This window comes from Trachypithecus francoisi, unplaced genomic scaffold, assembly GCF_009764315.1.
Source record: "Trachypithecus francoisi isolate TF-2019V2 unplaced genomic scaffold, Tfra_2.0 Lachesis_group10, whole genome shotgun sequence".
NCBI classification, from domain to species: domain Eukaryota; kingdom Metazoa; phylum Chordata; class Mammalia; order Primates; family Cercopithecidae; genus Trachypithecus; species Trachypithecus francoisi.
The window spans coordinates 126,444,023-126,467,740 of NW_022681455.1; the positions used below are offsets into that span (position 1 = coordinate 126,444,023).

The following is a 23,718-nucleotide window of genomic DNA, read 5'->3' on the forward strand; positions in this document are numbered from 1 at the left end:
CCTCCTGAGTAGCTAGGATTATAGGCATATGACACCACGCCTGGCTAATTTTTTTATGTTTAGTAGATGAGGGTTTCCCCATGTTGGCCCGGCTGGTCTCAAACTCCTGACCTCAGGTGATTTGCCTGCCTCAACCTTTTAAAGTGCTGGGATTACAGGCGTGAGCCACCACGCCCGGCCGGGACATTTTCAAATGTAGGTTTGCCATTCTCTCCAGCATGTTTGTACACCACATGCTTGTCCTTACAGAGGAAATGCATTGGTTTTGACGCAAATTTCCCTCTCTCCAGGAGTTGAGGAGCCAGAAACAGAAGATGGTCTCAGAACGGGAGCGGCTCCAGGCAGAACTGGACCACTTACGAAAGTGCCTTGCCTTGCCTGCAATGCACTGGCCTAGGGGCTACCTGAAGGGATACCCCAGGTGACGGTTTCCCTTGCACTAGGCCGAACCTATAGTATAGAAATATTATCTATTTTATTACCTTGAATATTTAATATTTTTCACTGGGAGGTTTGAAGCTTACAAAATGAGAATGTGCCATGCATGAAGCAAAGGATTCCAGGCTCCAGAAAAAAAGAATGAACTCACCTTGACGTCAATGCAATTGAATCAACATTGTCATTCAGCGAGCAACCAATGTAGGATTGCCCATACGTTTTCTTTTTAAAGGTGGTTTTAGTCCTTCCTCGCCCACATTATTTCTTAATCTGAACGTGAAGGCTCCATTAGCAACACTAAAACGTGATCATTGACAGCCCCTGTGCCGAGGAGTGGATCAAACCGGTTCTGTTCTTTCTTGTGTTGCCATGTCACTACGCCTCAAGCCCAGTTTCCTTTTGCCGCAGTGATGGGGCCAGTCTCATTCCTCCCAGGAGTGAAACTTGCTTCAGCTGAAAAGGTTGGGTGCATTGTAAGTAGAAAAGGGCTTATTTGTTTCATTTACTTTCCCGCAAAATTTTCTTCAAAGCAGCAAGTCCTAGGAGCACACAAAGCAACCCAAAGGCTTTTCCCTGGAAAAGCTCTTACCTAAAGATAAAACCAATTCACAAACTGAAGGTACCTTTTTATTACTCCGTGGGGAGCATGTACAGAGCTCTGTGTATACACAGCTTCACACCCACTAGATGGTTGCTACAGTGGGTGGGGTTTTCATACAGACGTACATTTTGAGAGAAAAGTTAAAGGTGCTTCAGCCTTGTACTGTGTATATATATTAAAAAACAAAGTTTTGTATGTTTTTATTACTTTAACTATTGTTATAAAAAGCCTGCCATTTTTAATATGTGGTTTGGGGGATTTGTTTTGTTTTTCTGGGCAAAAAAAAAAAAAAAACTTGCTTTTAGTGTTTGTACTGCTGCTGGTCAGGACATTAAAATATTGAAGTGTTTTTAAAAATTAAAGAAGAAGAAAAGTAAAAGAGCTTACCACTGGCGCCTATGCGATCACTTCATTTTTAGTTTGAGTTGCACCAGAAGCTGCCGTAGAAAGCCATGCGCTACTGCTTACCTCCTCCACTCCCCCTCCCCGCCCCCAGCATCTGGACAAGCTAATAGCAAATATTACCCATTGCTATCAAGGGAGGAGGTCCGTAGAACCTATGTGTGACAATCATGTGCACACATGGGTGGGGGCTCTTAAAAATCTTTCAGGAAGTCAATGATTTCTGTGATAGAATTCTAAAGTGTGTGAGAGCAGGTACAGAATAGGAACGTCAGAGGCTTTATTTAAATGCAATGCTTTGTGAAAGCCACGAGGTCTGAGCTGAACCCCTCCTTTTTGAACTTACTGTGATAAGCACAGGAATGGTCAGAAACTGGGCTCATCACACCAAGGCAAAGTAATGGGCAAGTCTTCCTCCTTGTCCTAGTTACTGCTTGTGGAGGCAGTGTTTAGATCAAGAAGGCCTCTCTTGCTCCCAAGGGCCCTCACCAGAGGCCAGGGCTGCCAGTCACTGGTCTGGGGGGTGGAGGCCTGAGCTCAGGGCAGGTTGCCTGACCTGTGTGCTGGCTGCTCACTGCTGTGACCAGCGGCAGAGCCCTCGGCTCTAGCTCTTGCTGCGCAGAACAGCTGGCATCGTGTCGCTTTATCTGCCCCCGCACAGTTTGCTTTGTACGTCTGCCAAGAATCTTCCAGTTATTAGCAAACTCAGACAAATGTACCGCCAGTATTATCAGCAGTCAACAAGCGCCTTCCTCTCCACAGAAGCGGCTGGAAGAGAACTCGAGGGGCTGTGCTGCAGCCTCCCCTCGAAAGACACTGGGAGCTCAGCATGTCCCACAGGTGTTCAGAGGGAGTCGGCTACAAACGATCAGGGCAAAAATCTCACTGGATTTCTCCACTGAAAACCTGCTTGAGGTTTCTAGTCTGAAGGCTTAAGAGTTGCATCTTAGCACTGCTGCTCTCAGGCCTCCTCCTCCATCCCAGATGTCTGGATGCTTTTGGTAACGGCCTTGGCTAAAAGGGAAAAGTAGATCCGATAACTTAAAAACATAGCTCATCCCTTACCATCCAAGGGGCGCTCCCTTCCATAGCTCATCCCTTACCAACCAAGGGGCGCTCCCTTGGTTGGATTTTCTGTGACAGCACAGGGGACAGGTGGTACACCATGAGGGGTCTGCCCAGGGTGGAAGCAGTGTCACTGTGCTAGCAATAGTTGGCTTCTCCCCTGCCAGGGGAAACCCCACTTCTGCCCGGTCCTTGAGCTTCTCACCCAGTCTCCCCATCCTTCCACCTACTTGTGGCGATTTGAGTACTCCTGCTCAAGAAATACGACAATCAGAATACAAACCAGTGAGGCAACACGAATAAACTAAGAAAAAGGTAAGAAGTGTTTCTCAAAAATGAAAGCACACCACCCAAGACTCAGTACCCAATCATGGTTTTCCCATCCAGCAATCAGTTTCGTACTTTGAAAACTTACTTTCAGATGATTCTCAACACAGTAGCACCTAAATCTGTTTTCAGTTGGGCTTAAAAGTTGACATGCAATCTCTTAAGTTTTTTGTTCAGCTATTTCACGTTGAGTAATACGTCAAATCCGCTCTGGAGTCTATTATGCCACCTGTGTGTCAGAATGTATGTGAAGCCCTCGGCTCGGTCCTTCAACCATCTTCCTACATTACCTGGAAGGAAGCTGCCATCTGTCCTCTGCAGAGGGATACCTTCCAATAGTAAATTATCTGGTTCCTCATTGAAACAAGTTATTTTTCTTTGTTTCATATAATCAGAGCCAGACTGACGATAAGATATGTTCCTAATAAATTGTCTCAGATAAGTGACCAAGACAGGATTTTCCACATTTTAGTCTACATTCTAATCTTAAAGGAATAAAGCACTGAATTGGGACTGACATTCTGATAGGTTGTACCATGAAGAGTATTCAGAGAGCATCAAAAAGGAGCCCACACCTTCAGCAGTGAAGGATTCTAACAGGGAATCTGCAGTTTGTAGCAGAATGGTATTTTCCTCAAGTAGCTCATAATACTGCCAAATCTCAAAACTTAAGCTGAATTTCAAACCAGATACTCCACTCCCCCTTTCCCTGAGCCACATGTTTCACACGAGTGTAGAAAATTCCAGGGATCCACCACAAGATGGAGATGGTCAGCACAAACCAATTCTGTTCCTCTTTAAAGTGTATATTAGTCACTTAGCAATCTCTATACTCTTTCAAGTAACCAAGCTGTTGACTTTCTTACTACTTGCAGTAGCCTGTCCCCAACTTTTCGATCCAGTGCTTAACCTAAAAAACTCCTTAACTCTGCCTTGACCTGAGGAAGACCATGCTAATTGGTGTTATTTTGTATGTACCCTGTGCTTAATTCTAGAACAGTAAACCCATACACAGGTGGGAGGGAGGAACACCGGTGCCTCGGTCACTCTGGGGGCAGTTTAGATGCTGTGAAATTAAACCTGTTCTAAGTGTACTTGTTTGAATTAATTGTATTGTAATATTATTTGTTGAATGTAGTAATTAGGTATTTATGAATATATTGCTGTAATTTCTGACAACATCCAAAAAAATAAAATCTTCCTAAATCATGTTAAAAGGACAATCTTTTTTATGATATAATAAAACAAGGCCAAACCAAAAAAGCTCCATAACTATACATCTCCACAGATAAAGCACGTAGACAGATGCAGCTGCCTTGACTGGTTCAGGTTCTAAGAGGAGGGCATTAGGACCGCTTGCCCTCCACAATAACAAGTAGTTTCATTCTAAAAGATCCCCAGATGAAAGCAGGATTCCGAGGAAGGGTAAGATGAAAGAACAAGTCTTAGGACCTGAACCAACTCTGAACAGCACCTTAAATTATGGAGATCTCATCTTTTGGTCCCAGTCTTCCAGGTCTGACCCTTCAGGGTCCAAATAACCCCCAACACCTGCCTGGCGGGGACACGTGGGCAGCAACATGGAGCAATAGTGCACAGCACGCTAGACACTGGAGGGCCGAAGCTGGGTAATGGTCTTTTTAGGTTCAGCCTGTCACACGTGCATTCTCAGAGCTCCCCAAACAGCACTCCACTGCTTTTGGCCCACTGGTGTCCAGCCAAAAATAGGCTGGCCAGGCATGGCAGCTCATGCTTGGAACCCCAGTGCTTTGGGAGGCTGTGGTGGGAGGATTGTGTGAACCCAGGACTTTGGAGGCTGCAGTGAGCTACGATCACCCCATTCTACTGCAGCCTGGGTGACAGAACAAGACCCCGTCTAAAAATAAAGTTAAAAATTTGTTTGAGATGGAGTCTTGCTCTCGTACAGTGGCGCAATCTTGGCTCACTACAACCTCCGCCTCTCGGGTTCAAGCCGTTCTCCTGCCTCAGCCTCCCAAGTAGCTGCGACTATAGGCACGTGCCACCACACCCGGCAAATTTTTTTGTGTTTTAATAGAGACGGGGTTTCACCATGTTAGCCAGGATAGTCTCAATCTCCTGACCTCGTGATCCACCCGCCTCAGCCTCCCAGAGTGCTGGGATTACAGGCGTGAGCCACCGTGCCTGGCCAAAAATTAAAGTTTTTTTTAAAGCTGGTTACAGAACCTTCTATCCATTGCATGATGCTGCTCAATCATTTCATCTCTCAAGGTAATGTAATTTCTGTAAAGGACCTAACAATTCCAAAATGCTACAAATTAATTTTCTTAGGAAAAAAAATAATTTCCCCTGAGCCCACTGTTACCTACAACAAAGAATCCTTCCTTAAATGCATCAGGGCAGCGTTAAAAGTCTGACTTTTCTTCTAGCATTGTCTTAAGTGTCACTCGTGCTCAATACATTGGTTTCGTTTTTTTCCTGACTCTCCTCTTGATAAGAAACCCATTAAACCTGAGCTAGAAGTAGCCAAGAGAACGAGACACCCCAGGTGTTGGTCTGCAGTTTCCAGTTGACTGCTGTGTGCCTCAGTTTAGTTTACTGAGTCATCTCAGCCACAGGCTCAGTCCTTTTACTTGGTAGTTACGCAGGACAAAACCTAAAGACTCAAGAGTTAGGTTGGGTCCATGTTTATTGTGCATCAGGGCTTAGAGGAAAAGCACTGGTCAGCATTGTTAGCTGCACCATCTGCCATCCTTCCCTTTGAGCCACCTCCGGGAGAGTCCAAATTCAGCCCAAGAAACCAGGATCAAGAAGGCAGAAAAAGCTGTGGGCCACATGGCACTCCTGCTGTATCTACACCCACCAGTCACTGAACACTTGTCCCAGTGCGACAGATTCCACGCAGGAGACCCATGTGGCTCTGCTAGGGAGAATAACTGACTTGCCTAAAGCTTTTTTCTTTCTCAAAAGGGAAAAAAAAAAAAAAAAAAAAGGCTGGTTTCTAGAAACAGATGTGCAATTGAAGAATGTCCCAGGGAGCTAAGTTTTAAGGACTAATCACAACTTGTTGCTTCTCCACAATGTCCTGAATCCATTCCTTGTACCATCACACGTTTTTCATGCATTCAAAGTGTTTCTAGAGCTCCAGAACCACGAGTACCTCATCACGTCCTGAGCACTCACATCCCCCAGCAAGCCGCCTGCACCAGGCCTTTCTCTAGAAGTCCTGAGACTGAGTACTCTCCGAAGGCTGGAGGTTTGTGCGGAGTTTGTACATGTGGTTGAGCGCTTGTGTGAGGAAGGTCCCGCTGGTGTTGATCTCCATCAAGGTCAAGTTATCCAGCTAAAACAAGAAAACAGACCAAGTTGGCCAAGGAGTTTTGATTTTGAGAAAAAGGTAAACTCGACCGAATAACAATAAGAAACCAATGAACTTTCTAAAAAGCACAGCTAGTAATGCCTGCCTGTAATAGCCTCAGCAGACAGGAGGCCAGGTGAAATTATGCAGCATCAAGGCCACCAGCACCCAGGTGAGGCAGCACCTACCTTGGCGTGTGCCTCCTGCTGTCTCACAAAGCTGTCAGCAGACACTCGGAGTTTGGCTATACGAGTGTCCCACATATCCTTGACCAGGGTCCGGATTTCATCTGCCTTCGGGATGTTGTCTGAAGCACTAAAGGAGCAAGGGGTAAGTCAGTCAGGGAACACACAGTAAGCTGAGGCAATTCTGGATAGAGTGGCTCTTTTCAGGCAAAATACTCTGGCTATTCTAGACTCAGCAAGTCTGTTTTGCTTTGTTTTCAACTTTAGGATGTAAAGATGTGTAGCAGTTAGGCTTGGTGCCAAGGACATTGGGCAGTGATCCACATGGTGCTTCTTTTGCTCACAGTAACTATCCCATGGCAGGCTGCTGAACAGGACTTCTGTTTACCTAAGAAAATTAGTAGAGAATCAGCTCTAAGTCAGAACCCTCTGTCTCAGGCTAACAGCGTTCTGTGCCGCATAACCTCCATCTACAAGGAATCGGTTTCAAGGGCTGGCTCAAAGGTCGAGTTCTATTGCTCCTTATTTACAGAGTGTCGAGCAGATCTCCCTATTCCCCACCAGGAATCCAGGGCTCACAGCCTAAGGAAGCAGAACACCAGCTCCATGCCAGGTACTGGGCTCAGCACTTTACCTGGCATTCCTATCCTCATAAAAGCCCTGAAGGGAAGGGACTCTCCTGCTCTTCAGAGAAGACAAAAACAATTTTCAAAAATCACAGAAGAAACTGCAAATTAGTATACAGCGAGCACACCTACACATAGCAAAATTCTGGCTAGAAGCTCAAAGTCAGCAAGGGCTGAAGGAAGGCTTTCACAAAGTTGAGGCTCCCTTTGTGAAATATTGTAAACTAACCTTGGAAGAAAAACTACAAGATAAAAGCAGAAGCAAGTATTGTTGGTCGCTGCGCATTACAGGTTATGCTAGACATTCTCTCTCCATATGCTGCCAATAACTCCTGATTAGTAAGAGGCAAATCACTGGTACAAAATTTACGTGGTGAGTGTTATTTATAAACCCCCAAACATTTAGATCTTGTGCTCTGAACAGCAGGTTAAAGAGCAACAGACCCCAACTCCTCATCAGCTGAACTGCAGAACAAATGTAAAATTAAGTCTCTTAACCGAATGAATTATAAAACAAGGTTTTTGATAAAACTACATACATATTGAACTTCAAAAACAAAACATGAATAGGCCCCCTCACCTAGCTAATGCCAAATTCTTACCTAGCCTGTTTATAGATCCTCTCCCTTCCAGCTACTGTCCCCACCACCACTGCAGTCTCTCTCAGGTCCCTCTGAGGCCACATGCCCCTCCCAGGGGCTGGTCACTGCAGCAGAATCTATGCCTCCACTCCTCTGCTCCCACGAATGTACTACACATGCTCAAATACCTCTGCTTGCCTGGCTACACCAGGTCCTTCACACTCTGTGCCAGAGCACATCAGCTCCTCCTGCCTCACTGACCTCTCTCCTACCATCCACCTCCTACAAGTCTGCCCTCCCAGCAAACCTCTGTGAGCCCTCTCTGGCACCACTTGGCCTTACTGTGCTCTGATGGACTGTCAAAAGCATTGGTCACACTGAAGATCACTATGGGCTCCCAGGCCCGTATCTCTCCCCCACCCACACCAGGAACCAGGCCTATGGGACAAACGCCACTGCTTGGTGGCGTTTGCTGGTTCTTGGTGCATTGCTGGTTCTTGGCTTTTTATGAAACTCATGGGCTGACTGCAGCCTCATATCAGCCTAAGCACAAGCCCATGCTGTGTCCCCAAGTCTTCCTTTAAATTCAGCAGTGCCATTCGGTGGGCCCCCAGGCCTTCCTGCTGCTCTGCAGCATGCAGTAGTACTAGTGTCCCAATGTTTTGTTCTAGTTCTGCTCGTGAACCCAGTTAAAGGATGCCCAGGGGGCTTCAGAAGCTTGACATTGTACAAATGACATTCTAAGTATCTCCCAAGCAAAATTATCCACTTGTCTGCCTTCTTTACTAGTTTCACTCTTTCACTCAACAAACATGAGCCCCAGGCATCTTGCTGGGGACATATGCATACGAGACCCAGTCCCTGCCCATTTAGAATGGGTACATGTGATGGCACAGCCAGACAAACAAGAAAATTACTGCTGGCAAATGCCATAGCAACGTGTAGAGCTGCCAAGAGAACATGTATGCTGAACCCAGGAGAGACATGTTATACTAACCAGTGGAGGTGAGCACAAGCAGGGAAAGGATGGACTTACAGGGCAGAGAACAGTATATGCAAAGTCAGAATTCTTAAAGAAGTGACAGTGGCCAGTGTGAGCCTGAGCCCGCTAGAAGCAGAGGAAAGAGCTGTAAGAGAGGGTGAAAGAGGGAGGGGGAGGACGCACCAGGCTGCACACTGCTTTGAACACCATGCTCAGGACTTTAGAGGGAAGACTGAGGATTTTAAGCAGGGAGTCACATGGCAGTTCTGCCTTTCAAAGGCCACTCTGGCTGTGATGTGAAGAACAAATGGGAAGCTGAGAGGAGCCAGTGTGGATGAAGGCAAACAAGCTATGGGGTTACTACAGCATGATTTTGCCAGGAAATGGGCTTTCCTGTAAACCAAGGGCAGAGGCAAATGCGAGTCCTCTGGCCTTTGCTGCGAAAGACACAAAAAACCTCAAATCCACCTACTACAAGGAGAAACGGGAGTAAAGCTGTGCTAAATAAAACACATACGTGGCAAAGAATGGCTACTGCCGATTCTGTGAGATGCTGGTGGCTCCCACTGGGGTCCAATGTCGAGTGATGTGAGGCAGAACAAAAAGAGCCAAGGGCTTCACCAGGGGGTGGAGAAAAGGAAAAATGAGACAGAAAGGGAAAGAACAGAGAGAAAGACACACAGACAGAGTGCACCTGGCAGGTATGTGTACACAGATGACCTCTGGTCACTGACCTGAGAAACAGGGTGGCCAGTGCTGCCACTTACTGAGGCAAGAAGCAGAGAAGCGGAGAGGAAAAGCGGGGGCTGGAGGAAGAGTATGGCGAGTCCATCCAGTCTTGGGTGTGGCCTCAAAGAGGTGAGATCTACTTACTGATTTAACAGGAGCTTGGTAAGCTCCATGTAGTAAGGGCTGGGCATTGGGGTAAAAGTTTCTTCCTTTCGTTCATGATCCCTCATCTTCTCCAACTTTTCTGAAATTTAAAAGTTAATACATTTTACCATCATAGATATTTATTAAACCTTCCAAATTTACCTAGTGCCAATATTATCCGGCAAATACATCATCAACTAGCAAATACATGAAAAAATATTTTGGGATAACATTTGTATCATTAACTAGATGATCTGAGGCCTCCTTGAAACTCTCTCTCCAAAAGGTAAATTTTTGTCACTCCTTTGGCCTACAGAACATATTCCTAAAAAGAATGTTCGAGTAGGCCGGGCGCGATGGCTCAAGCCTGTAATCCCAGCACTTTGGGAGGCCGAGACGGGCGGATCACGAGGTCAGGAGATCGAGACCATCCTAGCTAACACAGTGAAACCCTGTCTCTACTAAAAATACAAAAACTAGCCGGGCGAGGTGGCGGGCGCCTGTAGTCCCAGCTGCTCGGGAGGCTGAGGCAGGAGAATGGCGTAAACCCGGGAGGCGGAGCTTGCAGTGAGCTGAGATCCGGCCACTGCACTCCAGCCCGGGCGACAGGGCGAGACTCCGCCTCAAAAAAAAAAAAAAAAAATGTTCGAGTCAAAAGTTTGATGTTTGTTGTGTTTTTTGTTTTTGTTTTCTTTTTTAGGGAAACAGCAAAGTACTTTACTGTTGTTGTTTTTTTTTGAGACAGTCTCTCTCTCCTGCCCAGGCTGGAGTGCAGTGGCAACATCACAGCTCACTGCAGCTTCAACCTCCCAGGCTCAAGCAATCCTCCTGCCTCAGCCTCCCAAGGAGTAGCCGAGATCACAGGCACATGCCACCATAACTAGCTAATTTTTTTATTTTTTTGTAGAGACGAGGTCTCACAATGTTGCCCAGGCTGGTCTCAAACTCCTAAGCTCAAGTGATCGTCCTGCCTCAGCCTCTCAAAGTGCTGGGATTATAGGAGTGAGTCACCATACCTGGTATTTTACCTTTGATGCAATAAGTGATCAAAGTAGTCAGTGACTTAAATTTATTTATACTAAGCCTTGTTCAGAAGGGAGCAAGACAACTTACAAAACTAGAGCCACCCTAGTCTTGGTGTGATAGAATATCCTAGGGGTCTGAGCCACCGCAGCCCAGGAGCGATACAATATCATATACAATATCATAGGGTTAAGCCACCCCAGCCTGGGCATGATACATAGCCTAGGAGGGTTAAGCCACCCTCGCCTGGGCATGATAAATAGCCTAGGAGGGTTAAGCCACCCCAGCCGGGAGGAGGCATGGTATCCTAGAGGGGTTAAAGCCCAGCATCTAGAATCAAACAGCTGTGTCCAATTCCACCAGCATCGGCACTGTGCTCACACATGCTCCAGTTCCCTCAGCCCTCCCCTCTGCAGAGAAACCTGTCCTGGGTGTGGACTGTGGAATGTAGCTAAGGGACAAGCACGGAGCACAGCTACGCTGCAGGGTCCCTCTGTAAAGGGCCAACCACCCATCCCCAGGGCCCTTGGTGCCGTCCTACAATCCTGGCCCAGTTCCTTGGTCTACTCACCCTCTCTTCCCTCTCTTCATTGCCACCAGCACCACCTCAACCCAACACCCACCTCTCACCTGACACTCAGCTGAGTGTGACCCACATGCCACCCCATCCCCCAAACTCCCTGCGTAGCTCCTATGCACTCGAGGACCAGCCTTCCAGGTGTCCTGGACCCTCTCACCTGCACAGGAAGGCACTCCAGCAGCTCTCATGCTCTTGAATGATCACTATCCCCTCCCTGCTTGATCCTCCCAAACACACTAACAGATACTGCCTTAAAAAGAAGGCCCTCCCTGGACATCCCTCTGAGCTTTCTTCTGAACGCACTAGGCTCCCCTTTTTCCCTCTTGGCAATTCCTCCTGACCTCTCGACACTGGGACACAGAGCTCAGCTTGCAACCTCTTTCTCCACTACCTAAACTCATATCCACACCACCTCATCCAAATACCACCCACGTGCTCAGAAAGACCTCCAAATTTATACTCCCATCAGCCCCTGAGCCCTAACTCCTGACTCAATAATCTCATTGCTGCCGTAACCTCCCTCTGGATATCCAGAAAGCACAACAGTTCAAACCCCAACTCCTGATACCCACTGCAGCCCACAGCCTGCTCCTGCAGCCTCCCACCTCAGGAGACAGCAACTCCCTCTCCTTCTGGGCCTCCAGCCAACAGCCTGGCTGTCAGCTTTCACTCTTCTCCCTCACACCCCATGGCCAGTCCTTCAGCCAATCCTGCTGCTGCTTCCTTCAAAACACACCTAGACGCCCACCACATCTCCTACCTCCATCAGCTAGAGGCCACCCTCAGTGCTTGCCTGGATTCATTCCCTGCTCTGCTCCTATCACACGGACCTTCTCTACACAGAAGAGTGATCCTTTCATTAACATCTGAATCAGCTTATGAAACACCTCTGGTCCACCTTTCTAGCAAATAAAGATACAATCAAAATTTTTGGCCAGGACATGGAACAATAGGAACTCATATTTCTTTTAGGATAAAGGCTCAGCTGCTTTGAAGAACCAGGTGGCCGTTACTTACAAAGTTAAGCATTATCCCTAAGATCCAGCAAGTCCATCATTCTAGGTGTTTATTTACCCAAGAGAAAAAAACATATCCATGAAAAGACTTGGACAAGAATATTCACAAAAGCCTTATTAATGGCCACAATGAGCCAGGCACAGTGACTCACACTTGTAATCCCAGCACTTTGGGAGACCGAGGTGGAAGCCCAGGAGATCAAAACCAGTCTGAGCAACAAAGTGAGACTAGCTCACACTGAGCTAATAAAAATTAGCTGAGTGTGATGGTATACACCTGTAGTCCCAGCTACTCAAGAAGCGGAAGTGGGAGGATCGCTTGAGCCCAGGAGGTGGAGGCTGCAGTGAGCCATGATCAAGTCACTGCACTCCAGCCTGGACATCAGAGCGAGACTCTGTCTCAAAAGCCAGAAATGAGCTGGGCACATTGGTACACACCTGTAGTCCCAGCTACTAGAGAGGCTGAGACGGGAGGATCGCTTGAGCCCAGGAGTTGGAGGCTACAATGCACCATGATCACACCTATGAATAACCACTGCAATCCAGCCTGGGCAACAGAGAAATCCTGTCTCTCAATGTTTTTTAGAAGCCAAAAATGGGAATCCCAAATATCTACCAACAGAAGAATCGGTGAACAAATATATAGTATGGAGAGTATCCAGCAATGGAAGAACTAACGAGGTAGTGTGGATATGAGTTTAGGTAGTGGAGAAAGGGGTTGGGAGCTGAGCTCTGTGTCCCAGTGTCAAGAACATAAACAGGTAAATCTCAAAAACAGTGTTAGATAACACAAGGCATAAACAAAAAAAATGACATATAGATTATTCCATTTAAATGAAGTCCCAGAACAGGCAGAACTTTTTTTTTTTTTTTTACTTCCTGAGACGGAGTCTCGCCGTGTCTCCCAGGCTGGAGTGCAATGGCACAATCTCGGCTCACTACAACTTCCGCCTCCCGGGTTCAAGCAATTCTCCGTCTCAGCCTCCCAAGTAGCTGGAATTACAGGCGCCCACTACCATGCCCAACTAATTATTTTTTAGTAGAGACGGGGTTTTGCAATGTTGGCCAGGCTGGTCTTGAACTCCTGACCTCAGGTGATCCGCCCATCTCAGCCTCCCAAAGTGCTAGGATTACAGGCGTGAGTCACTGTGCCCGGCCCCGAACAGGCAGGACTTATCTGTGGTGCAGAAGTCAGGAGGCAGCAGGCTATTGGGTAGGGTCTATAGACTGGTGCCTCACTGTTCCCACAATACGGCTCCAGCCCAGGCAAAAAGCTCAAGGTGAACTCTCCACACCTTCTGACTCTAGCCTGCGATAAAACAGGCCCTTGCCATGTATCACCTTGGGTCTGGATGGAACAAAATTGCCAGAGACTGATTTTAAACAAGGGGCCTGGAGAGGATGCTGCACTAATGGAGCCAGGCCTGGTGGGTCTCTCTGCTAAAAAAGCCTTCTGGACAGGGGCAACAACTCACATCTATAATACAAGCACTCTGAGAGGATCACTTGAGTCCAGGAGTTTGAGACCAGCCTGGGCAACATAGCAAGACCCCATCTCCACTAAAAAATAAATAAATACATATATATATACACACACACACACACACACACACACACACACAAGTTTTAGTAGCACTTGCGGGCTATTAAAAACAAAGTGTACAAGTCAATGGTGTTTAGTATATTCAGACTTGGGCAACCATTACCACAATCAATTCCAATTTTCATCATGCCAAAAAGAAACTCCACAATCCCTCCATCACCCAAAGCAAGACCCCCGTACTTAAGCAACTAGTAATCTATTGTCTCTATTGATTTGCCTATTCTAGACAGTTGATACAAATGGAGTGATACAGTGCGTGGTCTTTTGTGCCTGGTTTCTTTCATTCAGCAAGATGTTTAAGATGTTTCAGGTTCATCCATGCAGTAGCATGTATCAGAATTCCATTCCTTTTTATAGCTGAATAATATTCGATCCTTTTGTGATATATTATTTTCATGCATTCTGTGTAACTGCTTCTCAACATGCTAATCTATACTTAACTTTTAAAAATTTAAAACAAATGCTTCTTTAAGGTCATATATTTATTTTAAAGCAAATTGAAATATCTTACATTAAAATATAGGCTGGGCACAGTGGCTCACACCTGTAATCCCAGCAGATCTGCCAAGGTGGCCAGATCGCTTGACCCCAGGAGTTTGAGACCAGCCTGGGCAACATGGCAAGACCCCATCTCTACAAAAACGCAAAAATTAGCAGGGTGTGGTGGCACACACCAGTGGTCCCAGCTACTTGGGAGGCTGAGGCAGGAGGATCACTTGAACCCAGGAGGTGAAGGCTGCAGTGAGCCGAGATTGCACCATTGCTCTCCAGCCTGGGTGATGGAGTCAGACCCGTCTCAAAAAATAAACTACAATTTTCACATACACCAAAACCTAACATGACATTAGTAACTCTGGTTAGCAGACTCTGCTGAGAGGTGAATCTGGAAGTATTCCTTTCAGCTGATCAGCGGATAATAGAACAGAGGAAGCACGGACCTAGTCAGGAAGGAGGATCCATGCCTCCACCCCTTGGGAGAGGGTATCATCCCAAGCCCAGCCCCACCGACTCGTCAACCAGTCTCCACTGCATCCTTACCTACGTCCATCCACTCTGGAGGGAGCAGGCGACATTTCTGTCTTTGTTTCAGGTTAATTGCCAGCCACAGGGGCACTTCCACTGGTAAACCAGGGTTAAAAGGCCCCAGGTCCCCCTGACAAAAGTAAAACAATTCCCCGTAAGATTAAAAAAGAACAAAAAAAAGCATTACTGTGCGTCACTGCTATCAAATAAGAGGCAAGGCATTGCAGAGGCTGAAGTCCAAATGTAAATAATAAAAACCCAACTGTTATCAGACTCAGAACAAAGCACCTCCTAAGCGACTCCGAGACAACTGCGAGCGTGGAGCACAGTCCTTCCGGCGTTTCCACGGAGGGGGATGTAAATCCCCCCCGGAGTGGGTCAGGGGTGCTCCCTCTCCCGCCTGCACCCTCCAACTCCAGAATAGGTTTCACACCCCCAATGTTGGGGTCCTGGGGTGCGGGGAGGTGGGTCTGGGCAGGTACAGAGCCTGCCCTCCTCCTCCAGGACTCCCAGCGCCAAGGTGCCTCCCTTATACTAAAAACGCAAAACCAGGCGGGCGCGGTGGCTGACAATTCCAGCTACTCAGGAGGCTGAGGCAGGAGAATCACCTGAACCCAGGAGGCGGAGGCTGCATTGAGCCGAGATGGCGCCACTGCACTCCAGCCTGGGCGATAGAGCGAAACTCCATCTCAAAAATAAAGACAAAAACAAACAAACAGAGGTAAAGCCGACTCTTACCCATAATCCCAGCACTTTGGAAGGCCGAGGTGGGAGGCTCGCCTGGGGGAGCCCAGGAGTTCGAGGCCAGCCCCATCTCTACCATATAAACAAGACGGGCGCAGTGGCTCACGCCTGTCATCCCAGCACTTTGGAAGACCGAGGCGGGTGGCTCATGAGGTCAGGAGTTCGAGACCAGCCTGGCCAAACATGGTGAAACCCGTCTCTACCAAAAATACAAAAATTAGCCGGGCGTGGTGGCGGGCGCCTGTAGTCCCAGCTACTTGGGAGGCTGAGGCAGGAGAATCGCTTGAACCCGGGAGGCGGAGGCTGCAGTGAGCCTGGATCGCGCCACTGCACTCCAGCCTGGGCGACAGAGCGAGACCGTCTCACAAACCAAAAAACAAACCAAAAAGGCCCTGTAAACCCAGGCGTTCGGGGCCACTGGCAAACGAGAGCAGCCTCGCTTTCCTCATCCGAGAAGCGGGAACTGCGGTGGGCGAGTCAAGCGCAGAGTGGTGGCCTCCGCAGATGCGGGAGCAGGGCGAGCCCGCGACCCCGGCTCTGAAGGCCACGCGGGAGCCCCGGACGCGCCCAGCCCGGCCTCCCCTCCCCTCGGCGCCCGCCCTGCGCCCCACGGCGGGCCCGGGCCTCACCCCGATGAGGTAGATCTTGTCCAGACTGAAGTTGGGGATAATGGTAACCAGCTCCTTCTCGGCGAGGAACTCGACCTCGGCAGCGTCCATGGCGGCGCGAGCGGCAGGCCAGAGCCCCACGGTCTCCTCGGGTTCCTCAGCGTCCCGGAGGAGGCGCAGTGGGCGCCGTTTTCGCGCCACGGCGGGAGCCCGCCCCGGCCGGAAGACGGCCTGCGCCAGCCTATAGGAACGCGGTAGACAGCCTATAGGCGCTGTCTGCGGGCGGCGGGGGCGGAGACCGCGGTCGCAAAGAGCCCGCGGACTGGCAAGGCCAAGGGAGGCTGAGCGCTGGCCCCGCCCCGGCCCGCGGACAGGCCCCGCCCCCACCCCGGCTCCGCTCCGCCCCGCCCGTGGGCGAGCACCTGGCGCTGTCGGGACCTCCTGCGGCTTTGGTGTCCCTTCGCCTCCCCGCCGGCGCCCGCCGCAAACAGCCCTAGTCAAGAGCCGGGGGTGGGGTTCCGGGCCGCTTCTACGCCGGCGTTCTGCGTGGGACCAAGAGTGAAAGCATTTATTTTATTTTAATTTTTAAACAACTTTTCGTGGATTTGGGAATCTCCCTATGTTGCTCAGGCTGGTCTTGAACTTCTGGCCTCAAGCGATCCTCCCACCTCGACCTCCCAAAGTGCTGGGATTACAGGTGTGAGCCATCGTGCCAGACCAGGAATACATGCATTTATTGGCCCAAACTCAGCACGGGGCCCGGGACTAGGCATCACCTGGGCTGACAGAGCGATGAGGGAAGACCTTGTTTCCATTAATTTCACAATCTTCTGCCCTCTCTACACACATTATTTAAAAAATCTATAAAAATGCAGATTCCTACATCCCATCCCACAGCTTCCATCTCGGACACTTCAGAGCAGGGGCTCAGAATGTGCACTTTGGCAGCAGTCCCAGATGAGACAGGAGCGGCAGGTTTGCACCACCTGAGCAAATACTCACCTGCTCGCTGGACCGGCTGCCCCTGCACAGTGGGAGCAGGTGAAGCCAGAGCGGTGTCTGGAGCTCACCTGTGTCAGAATCCCTTCGCAGGTGCCCGTTGTTTGTGTGCACGCTCCTGGGAGTTGGGATTCAGGAGTCACGGGGAGGACAGAAAGCCGAATGTCATCCAGGGCCAGGTGATTTTGATGGGGTGATCATGGCCAGGAAAGCTTCCTGGAGGTGAAGTGCTATTCTACGACTGCAGTCGAATTTAAAACCCTGATGATTAGGCCCCGAGAAAAATCACAGGCGACACCAGGATTCGAGGGTTTGGAATTCCAGCAGGAAAGCCGCCCCTGCCCCCTGCCCCCTCCCCCAGCTAACCAGGTGCTCTCCTGTCTGACCTCCCTAAAGCCCCAGGAAGGTGAAATAAAGCCTTAAAGCTCACAGGGCTGCTCACATAGCTGTGTCTGTTTGTGTATCTGCCTTGGAAGTTGTCCTTTACAGACCTGGAGTTCTCGTTGAGTTACGTTCATGTGTGAAGACACATACTCTTGGCCAGGCACGCCTGTCATCCCAGCACTTTGGGAGGCAGAGGCAGAAGGATCCCTTGAGGCCAGGAGTTTGAGATCAGCCTAGGCAACATGCCAAGACCCCATCTCTATTAAAATAAATAAAAATAAAAACAAAAGAGAAAATACAAATATGCTTGAAGAGAAGAAATAAAAGGTCACTCTGGATGCTGTGTGACCAAGGGCAAGTGACCACTCTGAACCCCTGTCTCTGCATCTTCAAAATGAAGTAGGAAGAGAAGGAGCCTGCAGTGTTCAGGGAGGAGGGGGAGCTGTGGGCCACCTGGCCCTTCCTAAAACAGAACCTCCCTGAGGCAGCTGCAGACATATGTGCCAGCCTGTCCCGGTTTTGATTGATGAGGGAATGTTTTCTTCACTGGCAAATATTTGTGTTCCAAAGCTGACGAGGGTTCACTTCCTAATTTGTCCAGCCTATAAAAGAGCAAAGGAAAAGATGAGAAAGCCGAGGTTCAGAGAGGCTGCTGTGGGATGGCTAGGAGGGCTACTGGAGCCTGGCTGTCCACATCACGGAGCCTCGGTGTCCTTATCTGTAAAATGGGGCCAGGGCTGCCGCTAGCCTCACCGGGCTTTGGAAAGAACAGGATGGGAAAGTGTGCAGCTTTACAGGTTGCAAAAGGGTGCTCTCCTGATGCCTCAAGCCTGAGTGCGTGAGAATCACTTGGTGGACTTGTGTCTTTCCCTTCATGGCAGCACGATTCATAATAGTCAAAATGTGGAAACAGCCCAGTGGCCACCCAGTGATGTCTGGATAAACGGTGCCTATTCATACGATGGAGTAGTATTCGGCTGCAAATCATAATGAAGTCCTGGTACACTCTACAACGTGGATGAACCTCAAAAATGTGATACCAGCGGTGGTTTACACCTGTAATGCCATCACTATGAGAGGCTGAGATGGGAGGATCACTTGAGCCCAGGAGTTTGAAACCAGCCTAGGCAACATAGTGAGATATCATCTCCACATTAAAAAAAAAAAAAGGCAGGACGTGGTGGCTCACGCCTGTAATCCCAGCACTTTGGAAGGCCAAGATGGGAGGATCACGAGGTCAGGAGTTCAAGACCAACCTGGCCAATATGGTGAAACCCTGTCTCTACTAAAATACAAAAACTAGCCAGGTGTGGTGGCACACACTTGTAGTCCTAGCTACTCGGGAGGCTGAGGCAGGAGAATCACCTGAACCTAGAAGGTGGAGGTTTCAGTGAGCCAAGATTATGCCACTGCACTCCAGCACTCTGTCTCAAAAGAAAAAAAAAAAAGCCCAGCACACTGACACAGACACACACCCGTAGTCCCAGCTACTAAGGAGGCTGAGCTGAAAGAATTGCTTCAGCCTGGGAAGTGGAGGCTGCAGTGAACCATGATGGCACCACTGTACTCCAGCTTGGTTGACAGAGCGAGACTCAGTCTCAAACAAAACAAAATGTTATGCTAAGTGAAATAAGTCAGACACAAAAGTCCACATATCATATGATTCCATTCCTATGAAATGTCCAAAATAGGTAGATCCATAGAAACAGAAAGTGAATTAGTGGTTGCCAGGGGCTGGAGGAGAGGGAATGAGGAGTTAGGGTACAAGGTTTCTTTCTGGGGTGACAGAAATGTTCTGGAATTAGATAGTGGTGATCGTTGCACAAATCTGTAAATATACTAAAAACCACTGAATTGTACACTTTAAAAGGGGGAATGTTACAGTATGTGAATTATGCCTCAATAAAGCTGTTTTGTTTGTTTTTTAATTAATTATTTTATTTTATTTTATTTTGAGACAGAGTCTCGCTCTGTCTCCCAGGCTGGAGTGTAGTGGCAGGATCTTGGCTCACTGCAAGCTCTGCCTTCTGGGTTCACGCCATTCTCCTGCCTCAGCCTTCCAAGTAGCTGGGACTACAGGTGCCCACCACCACACCCAGCTAATTTTTTGTATTTTTAGTAGAGAACAGGCAGAAGGATCACTTGAGGCCAGGAATTTGAGATCAGCCTAGGCAACCTGCCAAGACCCCATCTCTACAGTTTCACCGTGTTAGCCGGGATGATCTCGATCTCCTGACCTTGTGATCCGCCCGCCTCAGTCTCCCAAAGTGCTGGGATTACAGGCATGAGCCACCGCGCCCAGCCTAATTGTTGTGTTTTTAGTAGAGATGGGGTTTCACCATGTTGGCCAGGCTGGTCTCAATCTAGACCTCTTGATCTGCCCCCCTTGGCCTCCCCAAGTGCTGGGATTACAGGCATGTGCCACCGTGCCCAGCCTGTTTTTTAATTTTTGAGACGGGGTCTGTCACCCAGACTGGAGTGCAGTGGTACAATCTCAGCTTACTGCAACCTCTGCCTCCTAGGCTCAAATCATCCTCCCACCTTATCCTCCCAAGTAGCTGGGACTACAGATATGCCACCTCACCCAGCTAATTTTTGTATTTTTTGTTTTTGGTAGAGACAGGCTTTTGCCATGTTGCCCAGACTGGTCTCAAACAACCCTTGGACTCCAGCAGTCCACCCACCTTGGCCTCCCAAAGTGCTGGGATTAGAGGCGTGAACCACCACGCCCGGCTTATAAAGTTGTTTTGAAAAATGCCCCTCTCTAAGCCTCAGGCTCAGACTTTCTGATTGACAAATCCGGGGTAGACCCAGGTACACAGCACACTCAAGAAACTCCCAAGAGGTTTTTATGATTGAGAATACCGGTGAAGTGATTTGCCCCAATCTGGTCCAGCTCTGAGCCACTCCCAGCACCCAGCTGAATGCCAGTCCTCCCACCTGGCCTCAGGGTGGGGAAACAGAGTCAACAGACAGGAGGAAACCAAAGGGGAGGGGAAGATGGCAGTGGTGAAGGTGGGGCTGCTACTTAAGATGGGGAGGTCGGGGGTCTCCCAGCATCATTTTCTGTTCTGTAAAATGCCTCCCCTAGAAAGCCGGAATGATTCCCATGGAGATGAATTAGGGTTGGAGACGTCAGTATGAACTCAAGTTGAGCTTAATACAGGTGCCAGGAGATGCACATAGAAGTGTTTTTGTTTTGCATTTTATGTTTTCTTTCATTTTTAATTGACAATAATGACACATATTTACTGGGTACCGTGATGTTCTGACACAGGTGTACATTGTGGACTGATCGAGTCAGGTGGGTTAACCTATCCATCCCCTTCAATACTTCTTATTTTTCTATGGTAAGAACATTTAAAATATACTCTTCTAGCTCTTCTGAAGTAGACAATACATGATTATTAACTGTAGTCACCATGCTATGCAGTACATCTCCTGTCTTTTTCTTTTTTTCTTTTCTTTTTTTTTTTTTTGAGACAGGGTCTCACTGTTGCCCAGGCTGGAGTGCAGTGGCGTGATCACAGCCCACTGTAGTCTTGACCTCCCAGGCTCAAGTGATCCTCCTGCTTCAACCTCCTGAGTAGCTGGGACTACAATTATGTATCACTATGCCTGGCTAATTTTTTTTTTTTTTTTTTTTTGAGACGGAGTCTCGCTCTGTCGCCCAGGCTGGAGTGCAGTGGCCAGATCTCAGCTCACTGCAAGCTCCGCCTCCCGGATTCACGCCATTCTCCTGCCTCAGCCTCCCGAGTAGCTGGGACTACAGGCGCCCGCTTTGTCGCCCGGCTAGTTTTTTTTGTATTTTTTAGTAGAGACGGGGTTTCACCATGTTAGCCAGAATGGTCTCGATCTCCTGACCTTGTGATCCGCCCGTCTCGGCCTCCCAAAGTGCTGGGATGACAGGCTTGAGCCACCGCGCCCAGCCTTTTTTTTTTTTTTTTTAGTAGAGATGAGGTCTCACTATGTTGCCCAGGCTGGTCTCAAATTCCTGGGCTCAAGTGATCCTCCCATCTGGGACTACAGTCATGAACCATCATGCCTGGCCAGATCTCCTGTCTAAATGAGACTTTGTACCCTTTGACCCCCATCTCCCCATTCCTCACTTCCCCTTCCTTCCCCTGCTATTATATTCTACTCTCTACTTCTATGAGGTCAACTTTTTTAGATTCCACATATAAATGAGATCACGCAGTATTATTTGTCTTTCTGTGACTGGCTTATTTCAGTTTGCCTGCTGTCCTCTAGGTTTACCCATGTTGTCACAAATTATGGAATTTCCTCCTTTTTTGAGCCTGAATAGTATTCCATGGTGTATATATACCTACTTCTTTTTTTTTTTTTTTTTTTTTGAGATGGAGTTTTGCTCTTGTTGCCCGGGCTGGGGTGCAATGGCTTGATCTCAGTTCACTGCAACCTCCACTTCCCGAGTTTAAGCGATTCTCCTGCCTCAGCCTCCCGAGTAGCTGGGTTTACAGGCATGTGCCACCACACCCATCTTTTTTTTTTTTTTTTTTTTGTATTTTTAGTAGAGACGGGGTTCACCATGTTACCCTGACTGGTCTCGAACTCCTGACCTCAGGTGATCCACCTGTCTCGCCTCCCAAAGTGCTGGGATTACAGGCATGAGCCACCACGCCCGATCTGTACCCCATTTTTAATCCATTCATCCGTTGATGGTCATTTAGGTTGATTCCATATCTTGACTATTGTGAATAGTGCTGCAATAAACATGAGAGTGGCTGGGTGCAGTGGCTCACGCTGTAATCCCAGCACTTTGGAAGGCTGAGGCGGGCGGATCACTTGAGGTCAGGAGTTCGAGACCAGCCTGGACAACATGGTGAAACCCCGTCTCTACTAAAAATACAAAATTAGCTGGGCTTGATGGCCGGTGCCTGTAATCCCACTTACTTGGGAGGCTGAGGCAGGAAAATCACTTGAACCTGGGAGGTGGAGGTTGCAGAGAGCCAAGATCGCACCACTGCACTCAGGCCTGGGAGACAGAGTGAGACTCCGTCTCAAAAAAATAAATAAATATGAGATAATACAGGCCGGGCGCGGTGGCTCACGCCTGTCATCCCAGCACTTTGGGAGGCCGAGGCGGATGGATCATGAGGTCAGGAGATCGAGACCATCCTGGCTAACACGGTGAAACCCCATCTCTACTAAAAAAATACAAAAAACTAGCCGGGCGAGGTGGCGGGCGCCTGTAGTCCCAGCTACTCGGGAGGGTGAGGCAGGAGAATGGCGTAAACCCGGGAGGCGGAGCTTGCAGTGAGCTGAGATCCGGCCACTGCACTCCAGCCTGGGCGACAGAGCGAGACTCCGTCTCAAAAAATAAAAAAATAAAAAATAATAATAATAATAACAAAAAATTAGCCAGGCGTGGTGGCGGGCGCCTGTAGTCCCAGCTTCTTGGGAGGCTGAGGCAGGAGAATGGTGTAAATCTGGGAACCAGAGTTTGTAGTGAGCCAAGATTGCACCACAGCACTCCAGCCTGGGCCACAGAGCAAGACTCCGTCTCAAAAAAAAACCAAAAAAAAGAGAATATAAATAAACTATTTTATTTTATTTATTGTGGGTGGGTTTTTTTGTTATTGTTCCTTTTTTGTTTTTGCTTTTTGAGATGGAGTCTCACTCTGTTACCCAGACTGGGTGCAGTGGCATGATTCCAGCTCATTGCAGCCTCAGTCTCCTGGGCTCAAGTGATTCTCTTCCCTTGGCCTCATGAGTAGCTGGGACTACAGGCATGTGTCTCGATGTGAGGCTAATTTTTGTAGAGATGGGGGTCTCACTGTGTTGTCCAGGCTGGTCTTGAACTCCTGACTTCAAGTGGTCCTCCCACCTTGGGCTCCCAAAGTGCTAGGTACAGGCGTAAGCCACCACACCCAGCCTTAAAACTATAACACCGTGGAATCTGTGAACCTATTTTGGGATAATCGGCAGCAGTATCTTCTGGTGACATTAGAATTTAGACAGGCCAAGTGGTCCTCCAAAAATGAGACTTGGTTGTACTATTTTAAAGCAGTCATGTTTCAGCAATGATGGGATGCGTTGCCCAGCATGTGGGAAACAGTGCTTGCAAGGTGGCCCCTGAGACTGAGTGCCTGCAAGGAGACCGGGTGCTCTGTGGGCCACTCACACGTGTGTATGACTTTTGGGCTGGCAGCATTTGGGGCGAGACCTGCCCACTGAGGCACCTGCACAGGTCATTCTGGGGCTGAGCACCTGTGGGTCACCTGCACAGAGTGTGTTAATTCGACCCTTAATTCACCCTCTTACAGTGAGGAGACCAGCGGCCTAGGAAAATGATGAGTT

The 23,718-nt window shown here is 48.6% G+C and overlaps 2 protein-coding genes across 10 annotated transcripts in view; one reads left to right on the forward strand and one right to left on the reverse strand.

Moving 5' to 3' along the window:
• Nucleotides 1-4,050, forward strand: part of GSE1 (Gse1 coiled-coil protein) — a 508,837-nt gene extending 504,787 nt beyond the window's left edge. For all 9 annotated transcript variants that reach the window (XM_033219205.1, XM_033219204.1, XM_033219206.1 and 6 more), the window contains one exon: nt 291-4,050. In XM_033219205.1, coding sequence (XP_033075096.1) covers nt 291-425 — 135 coding nt within the window. In that variant the 3' untranslated portion in view covers nt 426-4,050. The remainder of the gene's footprint in view (nt 1-290) is intronic.
• GINS2 (GINS complex subunit 2) lies at nt 1,288-16,202 on the reverse strand. The gene is made up of 5 exons (XM_033219213.1): nt 16,036-16,202; nt 14,678-14,792; nt 9,418-9,517; nt 6,359-6,485; nt 1,288-6,155 (listed from the first exon to the last, which is right to left on the reverse strand). The coding sequence occupies exons 1-5, from the start codon at nt 16,123-16,125 to the stop codon at nt 6,030-6,032; spliced, it is 558 nt and encodes a 185-aa protein (XP_033075104.1). The 5' UTR covers nt 16,126-16,202; the 3' UTR covers nt 1,288-6,029.
• Nucleotides 16,203-23,718: the final 7,516 nt, after the last annotated feature.

Excerpts from the sequence above, each read along its gene's own strand:
- GINS2 (XM_033219213.1), bottom strand. The coding sequence starts at position 16,125 with ATGGACGCTGCCGAGGTCGAGTTCCTCGCCGAGAAGGAGCTGGTTACC. Across the intron at positions 14,793-16,035 it reads ACAAGATCTACCTCATCGGG|GGGGACCTGGGGCCTTTTAA; the intron begins GTGAGGCCCGGG and ends TACTTTTGTCAG. Across the intron at positions 6,486-9,417 it reads ACCAAGCTCCTGTTAAATCA|TGCTTCAGACAACATCCCGA; the intron begins GTAAGTAGATCT and ends TTGCTCCTTTAG.